General features: G+C 41.9%; 1 protein-coding gene across 9 annotated transcripts in view; it reads right to left on the reverse strand.

Annotated features, from left to right (window-relative positions):
• TNRC6C (trinucleotide repeat containing adaptor 6C) overlaps window positions 1–22,535 on the reverse strand; it is a 429,627-nt gene that overhangs the window by 79,973 nt on the left and 327,119 nt on the right. For all 9 annotated transcript variants that reach the window (XM_083487414.1, XM_083487411.1, XM_083487406.1 and 6 more), the window contains 2 exons: window positions 16,205–16,301; window positions 13,363–13,384 (listed from right to left, as the gene is read on the reverse strand). In XM_083487414.1, the coding sequence (XP_083343540.1) occupies window positions 13,363–13,384; window positions 16,205–16,301 (119 nt within the window). The remainder of the gene's footprint in view (window positions 1–13,362; window positions 13,385–16,204; window positions 16,302–22,535) is intronic.

Raw genomic sequence — 22,535 nt, forward strand, 5'->3', positions numbered from 1 at the left:
CTAATTTTAAAGCTATCTAGTCCTAAAACTACCCATCTGAACTTTGGCAGGGATTATCCCATCTGTTGGAGCTACCATGTCTCCAATGTTCAGACACCTATGTGAATATATACATATATTTTTATATAGCCATTTGGTTTCATGACACTAGTCAATAAGATTTCCAGAACGCAATTTGGATTCCAAACGGGGTTGGAACAGGACCAAATCAGGCCCGACTGGATTTACACCTCAGGGCCACAAATTGGATTGGGGGATCCATGACCAGCCCTACAACCTATGCATGGTCAGAAGACTTCTCTTTTACAGAGATGCCCCCAATGTGGAAAATGGGGGAGCAATAGAGGAGGCAGAGGTGAGCCCAGTGCATTCAGCTCCATTCTCTATCCATGTTACATTAATACATGGGTTATATAATTAAATTGTATTAATTTGGAATTAATTGGTATTTGTATAAACTGTATAGTTAGGGTAATATTGGGTTAATATTGGAAAACTAATAAAAAATATTTGGGGGAAAAGGATTACAGTGGTACCTCAGGTTACACACGCTTCAGGTTACAGACTCTGCTAACCCAGAAATAGTACCTCGGGTTAAGAACTTTGCTTCGGGATGAGAACAGAAATTGTGCTCCGGCGATGTGGCAGCAGTGAGAGGCCCCATTAGCTAAAGTGGTGCTTCAGCTTACGAACAGTTTCAGGTTAAGAACGGACATCCGGAACGAATTAAGTACTTAACCCGAGGTACCACTGTATAGACAATAGACTACTCAAATACCGTTATAGCCTGCAGCTCATCTACTAAATAGATAACATGTATTGTTTCATGATGCTTCTGCCCTTTAAAAACTTCAAAATAATATGTTTCTAAATAACTCAGTAGCGTTAAGTTATAACAAGAGCTAAGGAGAGGGAGAGAGAAAAATTTAAAAGATGAAGAAGAAGCGGATAGGTAGGGAATAGACAGGAAACCATGTAAGGAGGGGAAGGGAAGTATATGAAAGGATGTATTCTTATTATTTCTTTTTGAATGTAATAGTTTACGTATTAATGCTGAATTGCAACAGAAAAGCAAATAAAAAATATTTACAGAAAAAAATGTTTTTAGACAGGAACATCTTCACATGTGTGTTACCTTTTTTCCTTAACATCAAAGAAGAATCTGTTAGGTTTGTTAATGCCCATAGTTCTTGCATGTTAGAACATGGTCCAGAACCATAAAATGTTTCCTTTGGCTGACTAATAAGGCCAGCATTCTCTGCTGGTTAGTACACTTTTCTTTTAAAAAAACAACAACAAAAAACAGACATTCTAGTGCTCAATACTGAAAACTTGGAATGATACAGTATCAGGAGAGCTCTTCATTAATTCAGCTGAAGCCTAACAGAATTTTATGTCTGCAGGGCCATCATACATTAATGACATATATGGGAAGCAGCATTTAAATTATTCAGCAACACTAGGAATGCAGATCCAGCAGTTTTTAGATTTCTCAACTGCTGTATAAAAAAAACCCCTACCCTCTCTCGCTTGCTCATTCTCTCTCTCTCTCTCCCTCTCACACACACAATTCTGCAATCAATGAGTTGATGAAAACCAGCAGCACTCCTTTCAATTTGTTGCACACATAACAATGAACCCTTCTGTTTTTTTTGCAGATGTAGCCACTCTTTTACATGACCAGAGAAGCCTTCAAATTTATGTTCGCTAAATCTTCCAAGGCAATTCCAGCTATTATAAACATATAAACAAGTGGCTTCCTCTAAAAACACCAAAGAGACTAGAATCAGGCATAGAGCAAACAGAATCCATATGTCTGTGTTTACAGACTAACAACAACGGTGCCAGTGTGCAGAGCTGGCTTATTCTATTTGTTGTTTTAGTTGGCAGCTCTTGCTTGAGCCCCCGTTGCCATGGCAACTCTGTGCACAACTCACAATGCACCCAAACGAACTCGGAGCTAAATTAACTTATTGCATGTCACCAATGAGAAATGACTGTTCAGAGGTAATTTTCTGTACTAATATGTAATAGAGTTAACTCTCTAAATTGAATTAAATTAATTAAATGCCACTCCCAGTAAATCAGATTCTATTACATCAATGTTAAAATAAATTAAATGTTTTATTAAAACCACTAATAATATTATGCTATTACTTCATTCATTCAAAATTCTGTACAGTTGATTTTAGACACATGCATGCTTTGCACTAACTAGAATGGTCTGCACTTGATACAGCTCTGCTTACAGCAAATTATGACAAGGAACAGGGCAAAGTTGGTTTCAGTAAAATCATCCATGCTATAATACCACTGTTTTAAACATTTTTTTCAAGCTTAAGATGTGGACTCCATATTCTTTCTTTCTTTCTCTCTCTCTCTCTCTCTCTCTCTCTCTCTCTCTCTCTCTCACACACACACACACACACACAATCACACTTTAGAGGGGCAGTTCAGAAAAGATCAAAAACATGTGAAGTAACAACATATAAAGCAAACTTTAAAAAGAGTTATAGAAAAATGTAACACCCTTAGAGGAAGGGGAATTTAAAAAAGGAAATAAAATTAATAAATTCAGAATTCCAATTTGTACAAAATGTTGGCTTTCAATTTACATATTATCATTCCATAGAAATACTTTGGAGTCACTGTGGACAAGGTTCAAAAAGTCATTGGCACATGTTAGGAATCATTAGGAAACACCAATGAGTACTGTGCAGAGTTACCACACAAGAACTGGAAAAGATACAAAGAAGAGGGGGAAACCCCACACAGCATGGCATCCTATCAATGAAGAGGGAAACCCTGCATATCAGAACCACTCTTTATGAACAATCTAAAAGAGGAATCTTCTGCAAACAGCAGAGGGAGCACACACTATTCTTATGCCTGTGTTGATCCTGCTGATACTGGTGTTACTCAGAGAGGGCGGGGGAGAAGCAATGCTCATTTCATTAAAGGTACAGAAGAGTTAACGTTTCAGTAAAGGAGAAATGTTTAACATCTTTGGCCCTTATTTTCTGCATTTCTTCAAAAACTTTAGGAAAGGAGGTGTGTCAAATGCTTCCCCGTGGAAGGCTTTTAAGAAGCTATGCCCTCTTCCAGGATGCTCCATTTCCCCACCTCCCCCCCAATTGCTTGCAAGAGGCACTCAGCTGAATATGTTTAATATTCATCAAGCACTTTTTGAGTTCTTTATCCCCACTATTCAGGGAAATACTGTGTTTAGATTTATGCACATTCATGAGACATCTGTTTAAAAACCTTTTTTAAAATTGTGCATCTGAGATGTACTGGATTATAAGAGACACATCCAACCTATCAATTGTGGAGATCATACCCTTGTATGAACACACTTCCCTTTAAAATATGAGCCTTTTTTGGTCATTGCATCTGTATACAGTAAATTACAGCTATTTACAAACATATGTACCCTTCACAACTGACATGGTGAATGTATATTAGTCCTCTGATAACTGTTACCTGCGTAGAGAACAATGGAGAGGAGGATGTCCTAATTATTAGAATGCACCTTTTAAAATATGCCTGTTATCATGGGGAATGTGACTTCACATATGAAACTGAACATACAGAAGGTCACCCAGATACAGAGACCTTGTATGCCTATGGTGCTCAGGGTCATGGCCAATGTATTTTTGAAATATGAAATAAACACTCCTAAAAAATTGCAACATGCTTAGAATAATCTTTCCTGTATATCACAATATACAGCAGTCTTCTTTCTTCAAATATTGCAACTACGGGATGCAGCTATCAGAAGTTGCCCTTTGCATATAGACAATAATTCCTGAGTACATAGATCTCAGCCTATCCCACTCTACCCTATGCCAAAATAAAAATGAATTTTCTAAAACCATTGTGATTTCTAAAATTTCAACTGTTTGGGCACATCACAGCTGGTGTGGCTTAATAAAGTGCACTAGGCAAAGCACATTAGAGCAGAAAAAGTCTTTTATTGCACAGTGAAGTATACACTGTGGGCGGATAAATAACCATAAAGCAGCAGGAAGCTTGATCACAACTATTGTTGAGTAGTTGGGCTAAATTTATATTCTAGCCAGCACAGTGCTATTCTGTGAGATTGATTTTCCTGAATGACCTTTTGGCCCGACACAAAACTTGCAAGCTCTCTCAGCAAATCACTGACGTTTAATGCTTCTTTTCCTTAGAAAAGCAAAGAAAGGCAGGCATAGTATTTTGCTTAATTCAATTCATCAAACAAAACAGAGGAAAGGTGGGGAAAGGCAAGGATGTCGTCTATACCAGGATCACCGGAGGATTTGTGAGAGCTGAGTTATTGAATCTACTATTCCTATTCCACCATTAGGGAATCGGGACTAAAGCTTTTAAGCTTTAAATATAACCAGAGGGGGAGGGCAAAAAGTGATTCCCACGTTTTTCAGACTGTGGCTTTATCTGAATTTTAAACATTTTGCTAAACTATGATGAGCAATTTTGGAATGGTACCCAACTTGTCACCTCTCATTAGTGAAGATTTATAGCACATCCAGTGTACAGTGGTACCTCGGGTTAAGAACTTAATTTGTTCTGGAGGTCCATTCTTAAGCTGAAACTGTTCTTAACCTGAGGTACCACTTTAGCTAATGGGGCCTCCTGCAGCCACTGTGCCGCCACCATGCAATTTCTGTTCTCATCCTGAAGCAAAGTTCTTAACCCGAGGTATTATTTCTGGGTTAGTGGAGTCTGTAACCTGAAGTGTCTGTAACCTGAAGCATCTGTAACCTGAGGTACCACTGTATTCCTTCCTTAGTAACAAGAAAAAGAACAAACAAACAAACAAACAATCTTTATTACGGTCCAGAGACCAACAAAACATTACAAATCAATACAGAATTCATACAGCCTACCCCCAGGTTAATCAAGCACTTTGTTTGGAATATAGGGCTCATTTGTTCTTTCAACCACCGATAAAAACTTTGCCACTGCCAAAGTTCTAGCTTTTGTCCGGTCTTCCAGTAGGAACCTGACATAGTGAGCCTCTGACTTTCCCGGGAAAGGCACCAGCAAGAAAAAGAAAGATTTGTCTAAGGAGAAGAGGGAGCACTATAACGGAGTAGCTGTCTCTGTTTTTGGTTTTTTGGGGTTTTTTTTGTTCCTCATATTACTTTGTAAGTGGCCTGTACACTGATGGTGTTCTAAAAATGAATAACAAACTACAAAACTTGCAAAAGAGGAGCTCTTAAACATTCTCTGCAAAGACCATCAGGAAACCCAAGGGGCAGTGAACTCAACAGACTTTCCATGGATCCAACAAATCTAGAACTTTCTTTTATTTGTACTTCACAACCTGAACTAATTAAAAGTTGCTTATCAATAATTAGTTGTTTTTCGTGTGCTGTGAAATGGACACATGGGTTTTCAGTTCCCACAGAGCAACTTAGAGAATGTTCTAGAGACATTGGTTAAGTATTCTTTCCTTCTATTTTGCACATGTCTAAAGAGGTGTAGATTGGGACGCGGGTGGTGCTGTGGGTTAAACCACAGAGCCTAGGACTTGCCGATCAGAAGGTCGGCGGTTCGAATCCCCGCGACAGGGTGAGCTCCCGTTGCTCGGTCCCTGCTCCTGCCAACCTAGCAGTTCGAAAGCACGTCAAAGTGCAAGTAGATAAATAGGTATCACTCCAGTGGGAAGGTAAACAGGGTTTCCGTGCACTGCTCTGGTTCGCCAGAAGTGGCTTAGTCATGCTGGCCACATGACCCGGAAGCTGTACACCGGCTCCCTCGGCCAATAAAACGAGATGAGCACCGCAACCCCAGAGTCAGTCACGATTGGACCTAATGGTCAGGGGTCCCTTTACCTTTACCTTTAAAGAGGTGTAGTGAGTGCTGGCCTCTTTACTTGCTCTTTACTGGAATCAACAGGGGAAACCCACATAACCTGAAGGTGTTGCTGTGTAATGCCAGGTCAATGGTGAATAAAACCACTGCCATCCACGACCTGATTGTGGATGGAGGATTTGACCTGGCTTGTGTGACAGAGACCTGGTTGAATGAGACAGATGGGCCCGTCCTTGCTGCCGCTTGCCCGCCAGGTTTCTCTTACGCACAGCAACCCAGGTCATGTGGGCGGGGAGGGGGGGTTGCAGTGATTTTTAGGAAGTCATTAGTCTGCGCCAGGCGTCCTACTGGGAAGACCCAGTTTTCTGAGTGCATGTTCTGGAAGTTGGGCAATAGGGGCAGTACAGGATTCCTTTTGGTGTACCGACCTCCCCGCTGCACCAAGGATTCCCTGTCCGAGCTGCTTCAGGTCGTGGCGGATGTTCTCCTGGAGACACCTAGTTTGGTTGTCCTAGGGGATTTTAACATCCACGCCGACACGACCTTACAAGGGGCCGCTCGGGACTTCGTGGAAAGCATGGCCTCCATGGGGCTGTCCCTGAATAAGTTGGGCCCAACTCATAGTCATGGACATGCCTTAGACCTGGTATTCACCTCTAGCGACGTGGGTGATCTGACACTAAGTAAAAATGAAACCAAAGAAGTGCCATGGTCAGATCACTTCCTGGTGCAACTGGACTTCTCCGCGACCCTTCCCCTCTGCAGGGAGGTGGGACCAATTCGGATGGTCCGCCCCCGCCACTTAATGGATCCAAATGGTTTCCAGAGAGTGGTAGGGGATGCTTTATCCCATGTTGATGGCCTTTCAGCTGATTCCCTGGTGGCCCGCTGGAATGCGGAGTTAACCAGGGCTATCGACTGTCTGGCTCCGAAGCGCCCTCTCCGATTGCATGGAGCCCGGACAGCCCCGTGGTTTTCTTCGGAGCTGAGGGCGATGAAACAATCGCTGAGATGGCTAGAGCGTCGGTGGCAGAAAACTCACTCCGAATCTGACCGGACACAGGTTAGAGCTCAACGTCGAGCCTACCAAGTGGCGATAGCGACGGCGAAGAAGACTTTCTTCACCGCCTCTATTGCATCTGCAGAAAATAGTAGCAGGAGACTCTTTCAGGTGGTCCGCAATTTAACGGAACCACCTTTACCATCGGGGCCTTGTAAAGACCCCAAGATCTCCTGCAACGATTTTGCAAAGTTTTTTGCAGATAAAATCACTCATATTCGGAAGGAGCTAGACACCACCGTGGGAGCAGGGCTGGGGCGGGAGAGTGCTAGAGCCCTGTCTGGTCAAGTTGCATGGAATCAATTTCAATCCGTTACCCCCGAGGATGTGGACAGGCTGCTTGGACGAGTGAAACCAACCACCTGTCTCCTTGATCCTTGCCCATCCTGGCTTATAAAAGCTAGCCGGGAAGGGCTGGGCGATGGGCTCTGCGGGGTGGTGAATGCTTCCCTCTGTGAGGGAACATTCCCAGATCCGCTGAAAGAGGCGGTCATTAAACCGCTTCTTAAAAAACCATCTTTAGACCCGGCCAGTATGGCCAACTATCGCCCAGTCTCAAATCTTCCATTCTTGGGCAAGGTGATTGAGCGTGTGGTTGCTGAACAACTCCAGGCACGCCTGGAGGATGCGGACCATTTGGATCCCTTCCAATCAGGGTTCAGGCCTCATCATGGGACTGAAACTGCCTTGGTCGCACTGGTTGATGATCTCCGGCGAGCTAGGGACAAAGGTGAGAGTTGTTTCCTAGTTCTGCTGGATCTCTCAGCGGCCTTTGATACAATCGACCATAACATCCTTCTGGACCGTCTAGAGGGGTTGGGAGCTGGGGGCACTGTTATACAGTGGTTTCGCTCCTTTCTCCTGGGCCGTGTTCAGAAAGTGGTGGTGGGGGATGAGTGTTCAGACCCTTGGGCCCTCACTTGTGGGGTGCCTCAGGGTTCCGTCCTCTCCCCCATGCTTTTTAACATCTATATGAAGCCGCTGGGAGAGATCATCAGGGGGTTTGGACTGGGTGTCCATCAATATGCAGATGATACCCAGCTCTACCTTTCTTTCAAATCAGAACCAGTGAAGGCGGTGAAGGTCCTGTGTGAGTGCCTGGAGGTGGTTGGAGGATGGATGGCGGCTAATGGATTGAAGTTGAATCCTGACAAGACAGAAGTACTGTTTTTGGGGGACAGGGGGCGGGCTGGTGTGGAGGACTCCCTGGTCCTGAATGGGGTAACTGTGCCCCTGAAGGACCAGGTGCGTAGCCTGGGAGTCATTTTGGACTCACAGCTGTCCATGGAGGCACAGGTCAATTCTGTATCCAGGGCAGCTGTCTACCAACTCCACCTGGTACGCAGGCTGAGACCCTACCTGCCCGCTGACTGTCTGACCAGAGTGGTGCATGCTCTAGTTATCTCCCGCTTGGACTACTGCAATGCGCTCTACGTGGGGCTACCTTTGAAGGTGACTCGGAAACTACAACTAATCCAGAATGCGGCAGCTAGACTGGTGACTGGGGGCGGCCGCCGAGACCACATAACACCGGTCTTGAAAGACCTACATTGGCTCCCAGTACGTTTCCGAGCACAATTCAAAGTGTTGGTGTTGACCTTTAAAGCCCTAAACGGCTTCGGCCCAGTATACCTGAAGGAGCGTCTCCACCCCCATCGTTCTGCCCGGACACTGAGGTCCAGCGCCGAGGGCCTTCTGGCGGTTCCCTCATTGCGAGAAGCGAAGCTACAGGGAACCAGGCAGAGGGCCTTTTCGGTGGTGGCGCCCGCCCTGTGGAATGCCCTCCCATCGGATGTCAAGGTGATGGACAACTACCTGACATTCAGAAAACATCTTAAGGCGGCCCTATTCAGGGAAGCTTTTAATGTATGATATTTTAGTGTTTTTTGGTTTCTGTGGAAGCCGCCCAGAGTGGCTGGGGAAACCCAGCCAGATGGGCGGGGTACAAATAATAAATTATTATTATTATTATTATTATTATTATTATTATTATTATTGCTTCAAACCACACTGAGAGTTTACAACCTAAAGCATGGATGAGGAACACGCTGCCTTCAAAATGTTGTTTGCATACAACTTCCAGCAGACCCAGGCAAGATGGCAGGGACAGTGGGTGTTTCAGTAAAATAGCATCTGGAGGGCCACAGGTTCCTCACTCCTAATTTAAAGACACATCTGTAGTGTGGGTTGTATGACAACATTTAGATTATTTCTCTATGTAGCCATAAGAAACCTACTGTTGTTCTTCATAATAACTCTCCATGACACAAACTAGCATACCTGGAGCAAGTTGCTGATGTTGTCAGGCAAACAAGGCTATTGAGAATACTGGTATCAAAAGTAGTACTGGAGTGCACTCTCCTTTCTGGAATAATAACCCCTCTGGAAAAGTCAATGAATTTGGCCATGGCTGCTATGGAATGTCCTCTAACATCACATAGAAGAGATTGTCCCAACAACTCATGATAATGTGACACTGAAAATGATCAAGCAGAAAAGTTATTTGTTGGGTCTCCAGAGCAAAGAAAGAGGTTAACATATCTGTGGAAAGCAGCTACTCCTTTCAGTGACCAGAACAGATACCATAAACACCTCTGTGAATCCCTAACATATTCGATGTTTTGTGGATTGGAATTTTAATACACTTTGGAAGCAAATCTTAGCTAAAAAGCAAGGCATAAATATGAATGAATGAATTAAATTAAAAAATGCATATGCTTTATATCTCATCAACTATATATCTGCATGACTAATCATGACAGAAAATGCAGACTGCAGTAATCAACACATGAATCCTAAGAATTGTAGCAGATAAAGATGACACATTTAGCTCCTTTGAACCTTTTCCGTGTCTAGTTAGACACATGCAAGTTCCTTTCTAATGAACACTAAACATGTGTACGCTGCAGACAAACATCAAGGAATGAATCTCACCATCATGCTCTGTCTGCAAGCATCCCTGTGTCACTTGATTGGCCATTGTTGGAGACAGAATGCTGAACTGAATATACTTTTAGTGTTATCCAGCAATGCTATGGTATTTGTGTAGAAAGTAAGTCTTTCTTGAAACAGCTCTCAGTTATGCACTGGAACAGTAACATCAAAAGCAGAAAATCTTTTCCAAATAACCTTCTGTTGCAAGACGGTACATATATTTATTTTGGATAGTTTGTACATTCTATGCCATGAATGAAAACATTTAGCCATATGAGGCCCCTGTGTAATATTTAATTGGCAGCATGCCACATACACCCACATACAGGAAGAACGTTTTTCTGCTTAACCAGTCACTCCTTCCTGAGACTACAGGAGACAATGTGGCTAAGTAAGCAGTAGTTGGTGTTATTTTACACCAAACTATACCTAACAGGATATGCGAATCCACTTTCTTTCAAAGCACAGTATGAAAGTTAACTGTTTTCTGTTGTTGTTTTCCATTAGAGAGAGAAAAATACAGCAGCGGTCCCTGTTGAAAAAGATAAAAGTATTTTTGAGAAGAACCAAGAATCAATCAGAATTTTCTATCAGGTTGGGAGAAGAAAGGTATCCAAGCTAACTGGGATCTCTCAGGATGACTTCTGCTGCTGGCTCCATCATCTTCCTAAAAGTCCCATCAATTAAAGTAAACTGGGCAGGGCTGGGGAAAGATACAGACACAGAGCCACTATCATGGTTATCAAGATGTAATTCCCTGAATGTCGTGCTCCTGAAACTTTGCCATCAAGGGACAACAGGTTTGCTGAAGTGAATGAAACAAAGCAGGAGGACTGAATATTGGAACTACTATTTGTTCCTGCTAAACAAACAGCTTACTGTTCCAGATGGAGAGAGAGAAAGATTTTGATGTTGATTATCCATTGGTCAATGGAGTCTAAGAAGTCACCCTGGTACAGATTTATCGTAACGCCTCACATGATCAGCCTAAACATCTTCAGAAACTTTTTGATTCATTCCTGTTTAAGAATAGTATTTCTCCACCCATTTTCTTTGTAATGATGAAGCAAAAAGATGCATGACAGTGACAGTGAAGGGAACTTTCCCAAATTACTTGACATGGAGCAGTGGGAAAGAATCATTCCACTGTCCTCCAAGTCTAAAAGGCTGTCAACCGCCACCATATTTTTGAAGCAAAATCAGGAAGAATGGGACTTTCAGGTGGAACACTGATTGCTACTTCTGAACTCAAGTCTTGACCTCACTCTGAAATGCTAACCTGAAGCAGGGCTGTGTATATTTCTATGTATTCTATGCAAGTGAAGAAGAAACATAGACTCTAGCACTGGATACAGAATTATTCTTATCTTTGTAGGGAGCATTTTTAGTCTCATGACTGCAAATGCATTCTTGAAAATGCCTGGTAAGATATGATGAAACCTCAAAATCCAAAGGTGTGGTTAAATAAGATTTCTAGTGGGCAAGACTTCAGTATTACATGTAGGCTCAGGGGTACGGGACGTTATTACATGTAGGCTCAGGGGTAGGGGACGTTTTTCAGCCATATTCCTTCACGGAATCTTCCAGGTGTCACATATGCAAAACAAAAGAGAACATGTCTTAAAAACACCTACCTACACACTCCCTGAATCTGGAAGAGAAACATTGCCTTACACAATGGGTGGGGGTAGAGAAGGCCTACATTCACTTCACAGAAGGTGATGCCATGATTAAAAATTTCTCACAGCCCCTGTTACCATCTCCTTTGTAACTGCCTCTCTGGTATCTTCAAATTGCAGACACCAAAAGCAAAAGAAGCCCAGAGAGAAACAACATTGCATTGAACCTTGGGGTTCCTTCCAATTCTATGAAACACAGAAAGAGGAAAGGGGACTTGGAAATGTCAAGGGAGTTGGAAAGGAAGGGTTGACTCACCATGGCAAGACAGGAGGGAAGACCATGAGAGAGGGGTGACAGAAGCTGGATTAGGATGTGGGCCCAGTAGCTGGTAAGAGGTGGGAATGCATGCTGGAAGTGGATTGGTTCCGCTTCCTGTAAAAAAAAAAAAGCCACAGGAAGGGCAACAGAGGCATACAGCCTCTTCCCTTCGCCTGGCAACACCTAATCAAGGCACCTTTATTTGCTCCTGTTTTACATAAAGTGGAGCTGAGGTGTGAACAAAGATGCTCTGATTTGCTAGATATGACCAATCAAAAGTGAGAGGCTAAATGGAGAGCTAATGGATCCATCAGCCTCCTCAAGGCTTTTCTCTAGCGATTTGTTAGTGGTTGTTTTTCCTGGAAGGCTACAAAGGCAAGGCCGGATGCATAGACAGCTGGTCACACAAAAGTATACCTAAAGACACACGGTACTTTAAAAGCCACCTATGGCTATGTGAGCAAGGAGTTTCGATTATTATATCATGGGGGACAGGCAGAGAGTTGGCTTGTTTGGAAAGGGTGCTGCCCTCTTTGACCATAGGCACAAGCTGTTGTTTGTGACATGTGTATGTCTTCCCCAAGAAACTGAGGGTGCCGTTCATAGGGTTTTCTAAATTTACCGTAATAAGAACTAAGGGTTGTGACTGATCCACTCACCTAGTCAGAGTCATGGTTCAGAAAGGCATATGAATTCAACTGCAAGTCCACTCCAGAAGTTTGGCAGGAGAATTTTAGAAAATAAGCATATACTTGTGCAAATGTGCTTACTTCACAGCACAGATATGTGCCTTTCTTGGCACGGAATTTTCATGACTATTTTTAATGTGGCTTGAAGCTTCAAGGCCTTTTTAGATATAGCAGCTATGTAAGTGACAAAAGAAACACTGTGAGCCTTTAGTCCCTTGCTAAGAGAGTAGAGGAAAATACCTTATTATCCTTCTCATCTCTGTGGCTCACCCCAGTGACTGTAGGGAAGAGCTTCTGCTCAGAGAAGGTGTTCCAAGCAAGATTTGTCTCAGTACTGATGTCAACTCCTCAAATACGAAGCCTCCAAGATAGGGATTGAAACCACATTTTGAAGCAAGTTTCATTCCCTGGCTAGTACAGTGGTACCTCAGGTTAGAAGCACCTCAGGTTACAAACACTTTGGGTTACAGACTCCGGTAACCCGGAAGTAGTACCTTGGGTTAAGAAGTTTGCCCCAGGATGAGAACAGAAATCGCACTCTGGCAGCAGCAGGAGGCCCCATTAGCTAAAGTGATACCTCAGGTTAAGAACGGTTTCAGGTTAAGAACGGACCTCCGGAACGAATTAAGTTCGTAACCAGAGGTACCACTGTATGCACACTATAGTTAGCAGGAACCATGGTTTGCCCAATTCAGATATCATGGCAAACTATGGCTATCTCAAACCAGAGAAGGGAAGGAGGAGGAACTTGCTCATGATGCCTGAATTAAGTGTATGTCTGCGAGCTTAAAACCAGTATCACAACAGTCTAAAGACTGCACACACAATGAAACAGTTCAATGCCTATATTCTGCATTGAAATGACAATTCTAAATAATTGCAAGCAATGCATATTTTATAAGGAATCAATTATTCAATTACCTTTGGTTTTTTGTTCAGCAGCCTGAAAAACAAAACGAAAAAAAGTTGTTAGTAGCAAGATTTTTACTGAAGACATCTGTGAAAAGCATCTTGCAATCAACCACACCATATATAAAATATAACCAAATATGGCTTGTTCAACAGTTTAGAATACACAATTTTTTGAAGAATAGAGGAGGACAGAGCTGTTGTTTTTCCATAGCCTTTTACTGGCAGCAGAACACCTGAAGTATATTATAGTGCTTACTTTTCTTCTTCTTGGTGCAACAAGAAGAATGAAGTCTTACAGATGCAAGCAGTAAAGTGTTTAGGACTGCAACCAAACAATAGTAGAACTAGGCTTCAGCACAAAAGGGCAATCACTTCATAGCTATCTCTTCACAAAAACACTACTTCCTTGAGAGATCTCAACATTTAGGAGCACATATATGAGGAATGTGAGCTGCGACCAACCCTCGCTCTCTGGCACATGCATGTATACATTTTTGCAATAGTTTATGGCATAAAAAACATTTGTTTATGTGCATATAAAAATGTGTATTCTACTTGGGAAGCCACTATATTTCTAAGTTAAAATTTCTTACATCTTTTCCTCTAGAAGTTTGTTCATTTTAACTCATGATTCTGCTTTAAAGTGAAAGCAAAGATGGGCTCTCAGCAGCATAAGTCAACATACAGGTATAGTTTGATAAAACAAATTGCTGCTTTACCACTTAAGAAATGAATGTACAGAACATATGCTACAAAGTTTATTTTGAATATGTGTTATAATTTACAGACTACCTATGTATAGACACTACTAAGACAGGCAGTATTAAGCTTTGAAATATGAACATCACCCATAATGATACATTATGAAATAAGGCACTTCAGTATATTTACAGAGAACTCTTGGCACTAATCACACAAGCAGTTAAATAATTACATGAATTGAGCAATGAAAATAGTTTAGAGTGTCAATGAAAGAATTAGACTAAGTAATAAAATATTTTTATATCTTGAAAATATACAAGGTAAAACAGGAGCAGGTGGTGCTGTGGTCTAAACCAGTGGTCTAAACCACTAAACCTCTTGGCCTTGCTGATCAGAAGATCGGCGGTTCGAATCCACACTACAATCCACAAGTACCTTAAATGAGTATATTTGCAAATAACCATTATTCTATTGAAAGAAATTGACTTGAAACTGCCTTAAATGCAATAAAATGGCTGTAAGCTGCTTGCAAATCAGAATCATAGAAAGAATTTTATGAGCATTTTAAATATATTAAGTTTTGGGTGGAAAAAGTAGATACTAGAGGTGTTAAAGGTTAACATTTTTAATGCCTAGTCTCAAAAGAGCTACTTAAAATACATCCAAATGCCTGGACATACTCAGTGGGGATTCTAGCTCCCCCTTCTCTTTGAGCAAATGACTGCAAGGCCAGAATTCCAGGGCCAGGTATTTCAAAGAGCCTCCTGAGAGAAGTGTGTCTGGCCCCTTGCTCCTTGACTTTAAGTGGGTGGTGAATTCGCTTTTATTTAAGCAGGCTTTTGTAGGTGTCTGATTTTATCATACATTCCGCTACTGGTTTACATTAATGTTTTTTGTTGTAATTCATTAAGATTTTAGACTGTGTTTTCGTTTATGTGTATCACACTGATATATTTGAAATCTACCTGAACCCTCTGGTAAAAACAGTGGGGCAGAAACATGTTTATTATCATCATGCCCATCACCCTCATCACTACAAGTTGCTCCCGAAAATTTCCTCCATTTGGTCTGTGGCATGGGGGCTGCTGCTTTTTGAGAAGCTCAAGCCCAAATCCTGAACCTTCCCCAGGCATGTGGAACTAGCTGCACAGTTCTTTATATCCTGGCAACACGTGTTACTAAAATATTGTTCATAATTAAACTACAACTTATAAACTGAATTTGTATGAAAGAAAAATCCTTAATTATACATAATGGTCTATAGACCAAGTATTTAAAAAATGGGCTATATTGATCTAGCTTCAAGCCCTGTTTCAGGATAGAAACAGCCTTCGTCACTCTAATGGGGATTGGATAGAAGGAGCAGTGGCGTAGCGTGGGGGGTGCCAGGGGGGCCGGCCGCACCGGGCGCAACATTTGGGGGGGCGCGCTCGCTGCCTCCGGAGTCGCCGAAGAGCCTCGGGCGCAGGCTGTAGCGGAGCCGCATGTCTCGCGGCGCCCGGCTGAAGGCGCCCGGCAGGCAGCGGCTCTCAGCGCTCGCCGCGGAGGACGCGCCAGGCAGCCCCTCCTCACAGCCCCGCCTCCGCCGGTGCTGCTGCAGCTGCTGGGCCGTTGCATTTTCCTCGCCTCTCTGCCCCCCTCCTCCTCCGGGCAAGCGGCGTCGTTTGGGCAGCAGCGCCAGCGGCAACTCACAGGTTAGGGGTTAGGGGGCGCAAATTACTTGCGTTGCCCCGGGTGCTGACAACTCACGCTACGCCGCTGAGAAGGAGTAAAAGCCTATTGGTTTTTCTGGACCTCTCAGCAGCCTTTGATAGCATCAACCATGGGTTTCTTTTGGAACAGTTGTCTGGGTTAGGTTTAGGAGGCCTCTGGCCCCTCTTGACTAATAAATATGGGGATTTCTAATCCAATTATAGTAAAAGCATTTTCTTAGATGCACAGGTGCATAGATCACATGGTATATTTCTGCCTGTTAAAAGAAATGTGACGAAAACCAAATATATGCATAAAATTTGGTAGCTTTTACAAATATTGGTCACAGACTATGGGACTATATATAAAATCAAATCCAAATAATTAATTCAAGACACACTGGTGAAATCACCCTAAAATACAAAAATTACATCATTAAAGAGACATTCAAACAAACCTTTTTCTGAGCACCTTCCTTCTTTTTCTTTTCTTCCTGCTTTTTCTTTTTCTTTTCTTCCATCAAATGTTCCTCTTCTTGTGTTTGTTCTTTCTCCCTGTTTAAAATGGGAGAATGGTGACTGTTTTAGAGAGGGTTGTTTTACACAAAAGCTGTAAATAAGCCTGAGTGATATCCAAAGCTGCTAATATTTAAATGCATTTTATACTACAATGTGTATTTAAAAAATAATAATCAGTAACCCACAACTCTTTACTACTGTAACAAACAACAGTTAGAAAGAATTGGCATTAATTAATAACCCTACAAAAGCAATCAAAATTTCCAAGTCTTACAAGAGGCATTTCCTGTATGTTCCATATGTCTTCAATTGTTCTGCATATACCACAGATGAGACCAAATATAGCATGAGCAAATGTCTCAAGCAAAGGGCTTTTCTTTCCCCTCTCTCCATTCCACTACAGCACTCCACATGTCCCCCAAATCTGCTCTGAATGGCTGGGGGACCCTCCAAAGCATATTTTAGGGGTGTACGGGGAGTGGAATACAGTACCTACAACTTATTAAGTGAACACTTGAGAAACATTAAAGATACACACCTGAAACTCTTTTTTAAAAGTTTCACTAGATTGGTAATAAACCTGATGCAAAAACCCATAAAAACCTAACCCTAATAAATAATAGAAAAATAGTATTAGAGGGATTGTGTTGTTGTTTAGTCGTTTAGTCATGTCCAACTCTTCGTGACCCCATGGACCATAGTACCCCAGGCACTCCTGTCTTCCACTGCCTCCCGCAGTTAGAGGAATTAATCAGAGGGATTAATAAATGACAAATTAGCAAAAATTGCAGCTAAAAACTAGTAACTACATCTTTAGTGGGGATGTAGGTGCAAATTTCACTAAAAATGCAAAAGGACTAACATTTCATTACAGTTGGAATAAGTAGCTGATGGAACAAAGGTAGTGGAGGTAAGGAGATGGATTATAATTTTATTTTGAAGAATAATTCTATACTTTTTTACATTTTAAAAATCACTTAAACTCCATTTGTTTTCTGTACTGTATTTGAACTTAAAATATTAGAGTTATGAGTAATTGAACATAAAAAGGCCAAGGTTCAGTCACACTGTATCTCCAGAGAGGGTTCAAAAATTACACATAGGCAACCCAATCCACTCTACAATTTAATTTCAGGCCAAGAATTTTGGTTTTACTGGGCTGCAGATCAAGCTAAATGTGTTAAGTATGCTAAAAACTCACACATCTTCCGCACCATCAAGCTGTTTTTCAATAGGTACGGTTACAGCTTATTTCCCAACGCTTTTCCAGCTGGTAACAATAGCAATCTCTCTCATGGGCACTGTGCTACAGTTTGTAAATTGGCAAATTTGAGAAAATAGGCAGGAAGTCTGTCACTCTTCTGTCATTTTTACCCAGTGTCAGATATCCAGCATACAAAATCCTGACCCATTGTGATAGCAGATGAAGCTTTTGACCCTACACCATAGTTCTGTACAAGCAAGATCAATGAACTGTGAATTATGTTGTTACGCAGCCAGCAACTACGAACTCTGCTAAAAATAAGCCTCTCTCAAAGCAGAAATTTGTTCAAGAGTTAATTATCTGTCTTTTTTCAAGTATAACCTCAGTGTGAAGCTTTTTAAAGGGAGTATTTGGAGAGTACAAAGGGAGTACTGAACAGTATATTCATGCAGAAATTTGAAAATATTACACACACACACACACACACACACACACACACACAGAGTATGTGGCCAAATTTGAAGCTAAACATTTTTTTTTTAAATGTATTTATTAGTAACTCACTGAGAAACATGGGGACACACTCCTGTTTAGGATACAAAGGGATGTGTCTTAGAACAGGTAAGGAGAACCTGTGGCGCTCAAAGATATGGATGGACTACAACTTCCACCACCCCTGACCATGCTGGCTGGCATTGATGGGAGAAGTCCAATAACATCTGGAGGACCACAGGTTTCCCATCCATCTTGGATGGCAAAATGTAGTCTTTTTTACTACCATTAACACTGCAATCAAGAGGTTTGGGAACTACAGCTCCCAAAGTAGCTTTAACCTTGCCTTTTGTGTTTTGGGAATATTTTAACTCAAACTGTAACTGTGACAAAAGATGTGGAGGAACAAAAGCAAATGTAGGGGGGCTGCTGTTTGCTACGCCAGGAAAAGAGCCAGTGTTTGTGTGTATGTTTGTGTTACAATCATGGCTAAAATCACAGAAAAAACTTCGTAGACTTGGATCACAGAGTAACTCTTGGATAGTTAAAATGTGAATGTACGGACAGAAAAACCCTGCAAAGAAAACCATAGCTTGAAGTTTTCGTTTATTTATTGGGGGGGGGGGGCTGCCCAGCAGCTGTCAATTTCAGAAAGGGTTTGAAAATTAAAACTGTGTAGAGTTCTAGTTACCTCACCTCAAAAAAGGATATTGCAGAACTGGAAAAAGGTTCAGAAAAAGGCAACCAAAATGATCAAGGGGTTAGAGGAACTCCCCTATCAGGTAAGATTACATTTGAGGCTTTTTAGTTTAGATTAAGAAGCAAGTAAGGCAAAGAAGACAGAGATGTATAAAGGTACTCATGGTGTATAGGAAGGATACCTTTAAAGGTGGATTAGACAAATTCATAGGGGATATACATGTCAGTGGCTACTAGCCACAATGGCTGTGTTCTATCTCCACTGTTGGAGATATATTCAGAGTCAGACTCACTTGCTGGGAATCACTAGTGTGGAGAGTGCTACGGCACACAGGTCCTGTTTGTGGGTTTCCCATAGGCCAGAGGTCTGCAACCTAAGGCCCAAGGGCCGGAAGCGGCCTATGACCCACCCCCGAACCGAGCCACCTGCTTGGCGAGTCCTCGCGCGCTGCGCTAAACCATGTGATAAAAACACTGCCTAAAGTTTGTAGCATACACATAACTTGTCAATACGGATGCTCACACAAAATAAGGAAAGGCAAATGTCACTGCTGGTGTGTAGCAAAGCTTTTAAACCAGTGGTGGCCAAACTTGGCCCTCCAGGTGTTTTTGAACTACAACTCCCATCACCCCTAGCTAACAGGACCAGTGGTCAGGGATGATGGGAACTGTAGTCCCAAAACAGCTAGAGGGCCCAGTTTGGCCACCACTGTTTTAAACATTGTGGGTTTACTGAAGTCATCCTATTAGTGCAAGGATTTCTGTCTTGCACCCCTCCCCCCAAATCTGTTCTAGGGTTTTTTCCAATCCTCTAGAGAAGATGGGAGGGAGGACAGGAAAACTCTTTAGGTTTTTTAAAGACATCATTTCACTGTAACTTATCACCGCTCAAATATGCACCTCTACTTCATACCTATCTACACAGAAATAGGCTATCAGAAAAAAAATGACACCGATTTCTTCCTCTGCTATATTGGCTGGAGGCTCACATGTCTGCTAGTACCATACATGAAGGGGTGCTTTTTCCCCATCTCTCACAAATTAGAAGATTCACTTTTGCCACATACTAACTGCATCTCATGAAGGAGAGTTACACTAGAAATACTGCCCCACCCCCCAAATAGTTGATCTCAACCAACACACAACTGTTATCCTTTAGTCTAATGCTTACACTTTATTTTATTGAAAGGAATCTGTTGTATACTTCTGTTTCATGAGGGATGATCAATTGATGACCCATAGGCAAAAGCCGTGAAACTCCCCGCCCCCAAAAGATGAACTTAACAAAGTGCTGAAAAAATAGTACAGTTTATTTACAAAACATGAATGCTTAATTTTGATCCCACAGAATACTGTGGATCTACCCAATAACTACCAGCTTCATATTCTGTTTAAAATTTAAAATTTGGGTACCTGTCTTCAACTAAATAATCCTTGAATGTATATACTGTATAGACAAAGACAGAAACTGTGTCCTTCTAGCACTGCAGTGAGAATGTTACAGTGTAAAAGGCACTTGGAACAAAGTTCCAGCTATAATGGTAGTTGAAGACAACCTAAAAAGAAAATCTAGTAATTGGCTCATGATAAATTGTTCCATAAGCAGGTGTTCAGGAGGTTTCTCCAAGGATGTTAAAGCAAGACTCCTTTCTGTTCCAAATCCAGATAGATGCAGAAAGGCTGCATTTTAAAGCATCCATAAAGGGAAAAGGGAAAGAGCCATTGATTTGTGTGTTGTAGTCCTATATCCTGCTTTCACTATAACTCTCGTGCAAAATGCTTCTGCCAGATAATAAAGAAAAGACTGGGATTCTTAATTAAAATGTGAGGTTGCATGGCAGTTTTGATGTTGGGTGTTTCAAAAGATGAAGTGTACACCTATGCAGCCAGCGCAGCTGACAAGTTTGAAAGTGTGAGAGAATTCCAAGCAAAACCTGATCAAAGGAAGGCCTACAAACACATTAGCCTTTTCTAAAAAAAATTTAAAGAAATGATTCTTCACTACTACAAACACCAGCCAAAGATATTAAAACCTTTGCTAAAATTGTCGTTGGTATTTCAGCTCTCCAGATGAGTACTGAAACAGCGTTTAAAAGGCTGAAACTCATGTTCTCCATCAGTTGTTAAAAGTTACTGGTTCAAATATCACACAAGGAGAAAATCAAAGAATTGTATGTCTTAAGTGTTTCTTCAAATTCTTCTTTCAACTGCAGCCCAATAATGTTGGTCTGGATGCCTCTCCAGATAGCGCCCCCTCCAACTTTAGGAGACTTGATTACTTGAGTGGATTTTATCTTATTGTAATATTAGATTTGTGTCTGTGATTGTATATCTGCTTGTGCAGTCCTCCATAACTGAAGTGAACATGCTGCTAGGGGACAACCAGTAGGCCAACAACTTCACTGGTAAAATATGTATGCTCTAGAAGGTAAATGATCCCCAAACCCCTAAACCAGTGGTTCCCAATAGGGAGTCTGCATAACCCACCCAGGGGGTCCGGGGCACCAGTCACATAATGAATGGAGGAAAATGTGACAGTTATGCAATGGGTAGGAGAGATAGGGAATTTTCCAGCTGCTATAGCTAGAGAGGTACACCTGGCTCTCTTGTTGCCCACAATTAGATTTCAGCAGTTATTTGTAGTTCTGGCTCTTAGAGGGTTTTTTAATTGATTGTGTTAAAATCATTTCTGCAGTTTCAATGTATTTTATCTGACTGTGTTGTATTTTAGAAATAAACCACCAAGTTATCCATTCATGTCTAAGTTTGGCTCTAATTGAATGGTGAGTGGCTTGAAGGGAATGCTCCAGTCCTCTCCATACCTTATTCCCCTACTTTCCCTGCCCCGTTTACCACTTCTCATCCCCGGATGATACTCCCTAGGCAAAATCACAGGGCAAGATGTGAAAAACCCTCCCCTGCCTCCTGTTCCTCCAAACAGCATCCAATCCCTGACAAGGTAAGAAACATTCACTGCTTGATTTCATGGCCTTTGGGGATGTGAAGGTCCCACAGGGATGCATCTTGGCCCTCATGAAATTCAGCATGTACATGAAAGCCCTGCAAAAGGTTCTTCAGTCATTTGGAATGTGGTACCATCAATATGACGATACCCATCAATCTCTCCCCTCCTTTCCATTGCATTTCAAGGAGGCTGCAGAGTGCCTCAACTGCTAGCTGTGGAAGGAAGATCACTTATTTCCTCCAGGGTGTCCTGCAGTGGTAGATGAACCACCTCAACACTGTCCCAATATGTGAAGCAACTTTCATGTCCTCACAGAAACAAACAACAGAGAGACACTTATGCTAAAGAAAGCAGAAGCTCACAGTCAAGGACATCACTGCAACAGAGGCTAACCTTGATTATAATGACAGGTTTCTAGAAGTGGAAAGCAGGTTTTTCACCCTCACAGCTCTGTATTACACTGCAGCCCTTTAACCCACAGGAACTGAAGGAGAGCTCAATGAGAACAAAGCCTACTTGCACAACTTCTGCTGCAGGTTCAGTTTGTTTGTTAGGCTTAGAGATGGGAAGGCACAGAAAAAAATCACAGGAAGATTTGAAGTGAAACTTCTCCCACCATTTTTTCCAAATTTGTCCCCACTGGGGGAAAATTGGGGAAGGGGAATTGGATTATGGAATATTTTCTTTTCAAATGATGAACAGCATGTTTAAGACAAGGTGTAACAGGAAGCCTTTTTGTCAGACTGTATTATAAGATCCAGTATAGGATCGTTACAAATCATGTACACTGGAGAAAAGCAAATCCTGAGTTGTACAATGAGAGTACAACTCTCAGTGTTTTGTAGTAAACTACAAAACAAGCTGCACACTTAGGGCTTGACGTTGGAAAGTGACTTTCAAATGTTGCAGA

Source organism: Podarcis liolepis (genome assembly GCF_965112155.1).
Source record: "Podarcis liolepis genome assembly, chromosome: 2".
NCBI lineage: Eukaryota > Metazoa > Chordata > Lepidosauria > Squamata > Lacertidae > Podarcis > Podarcis liolepis.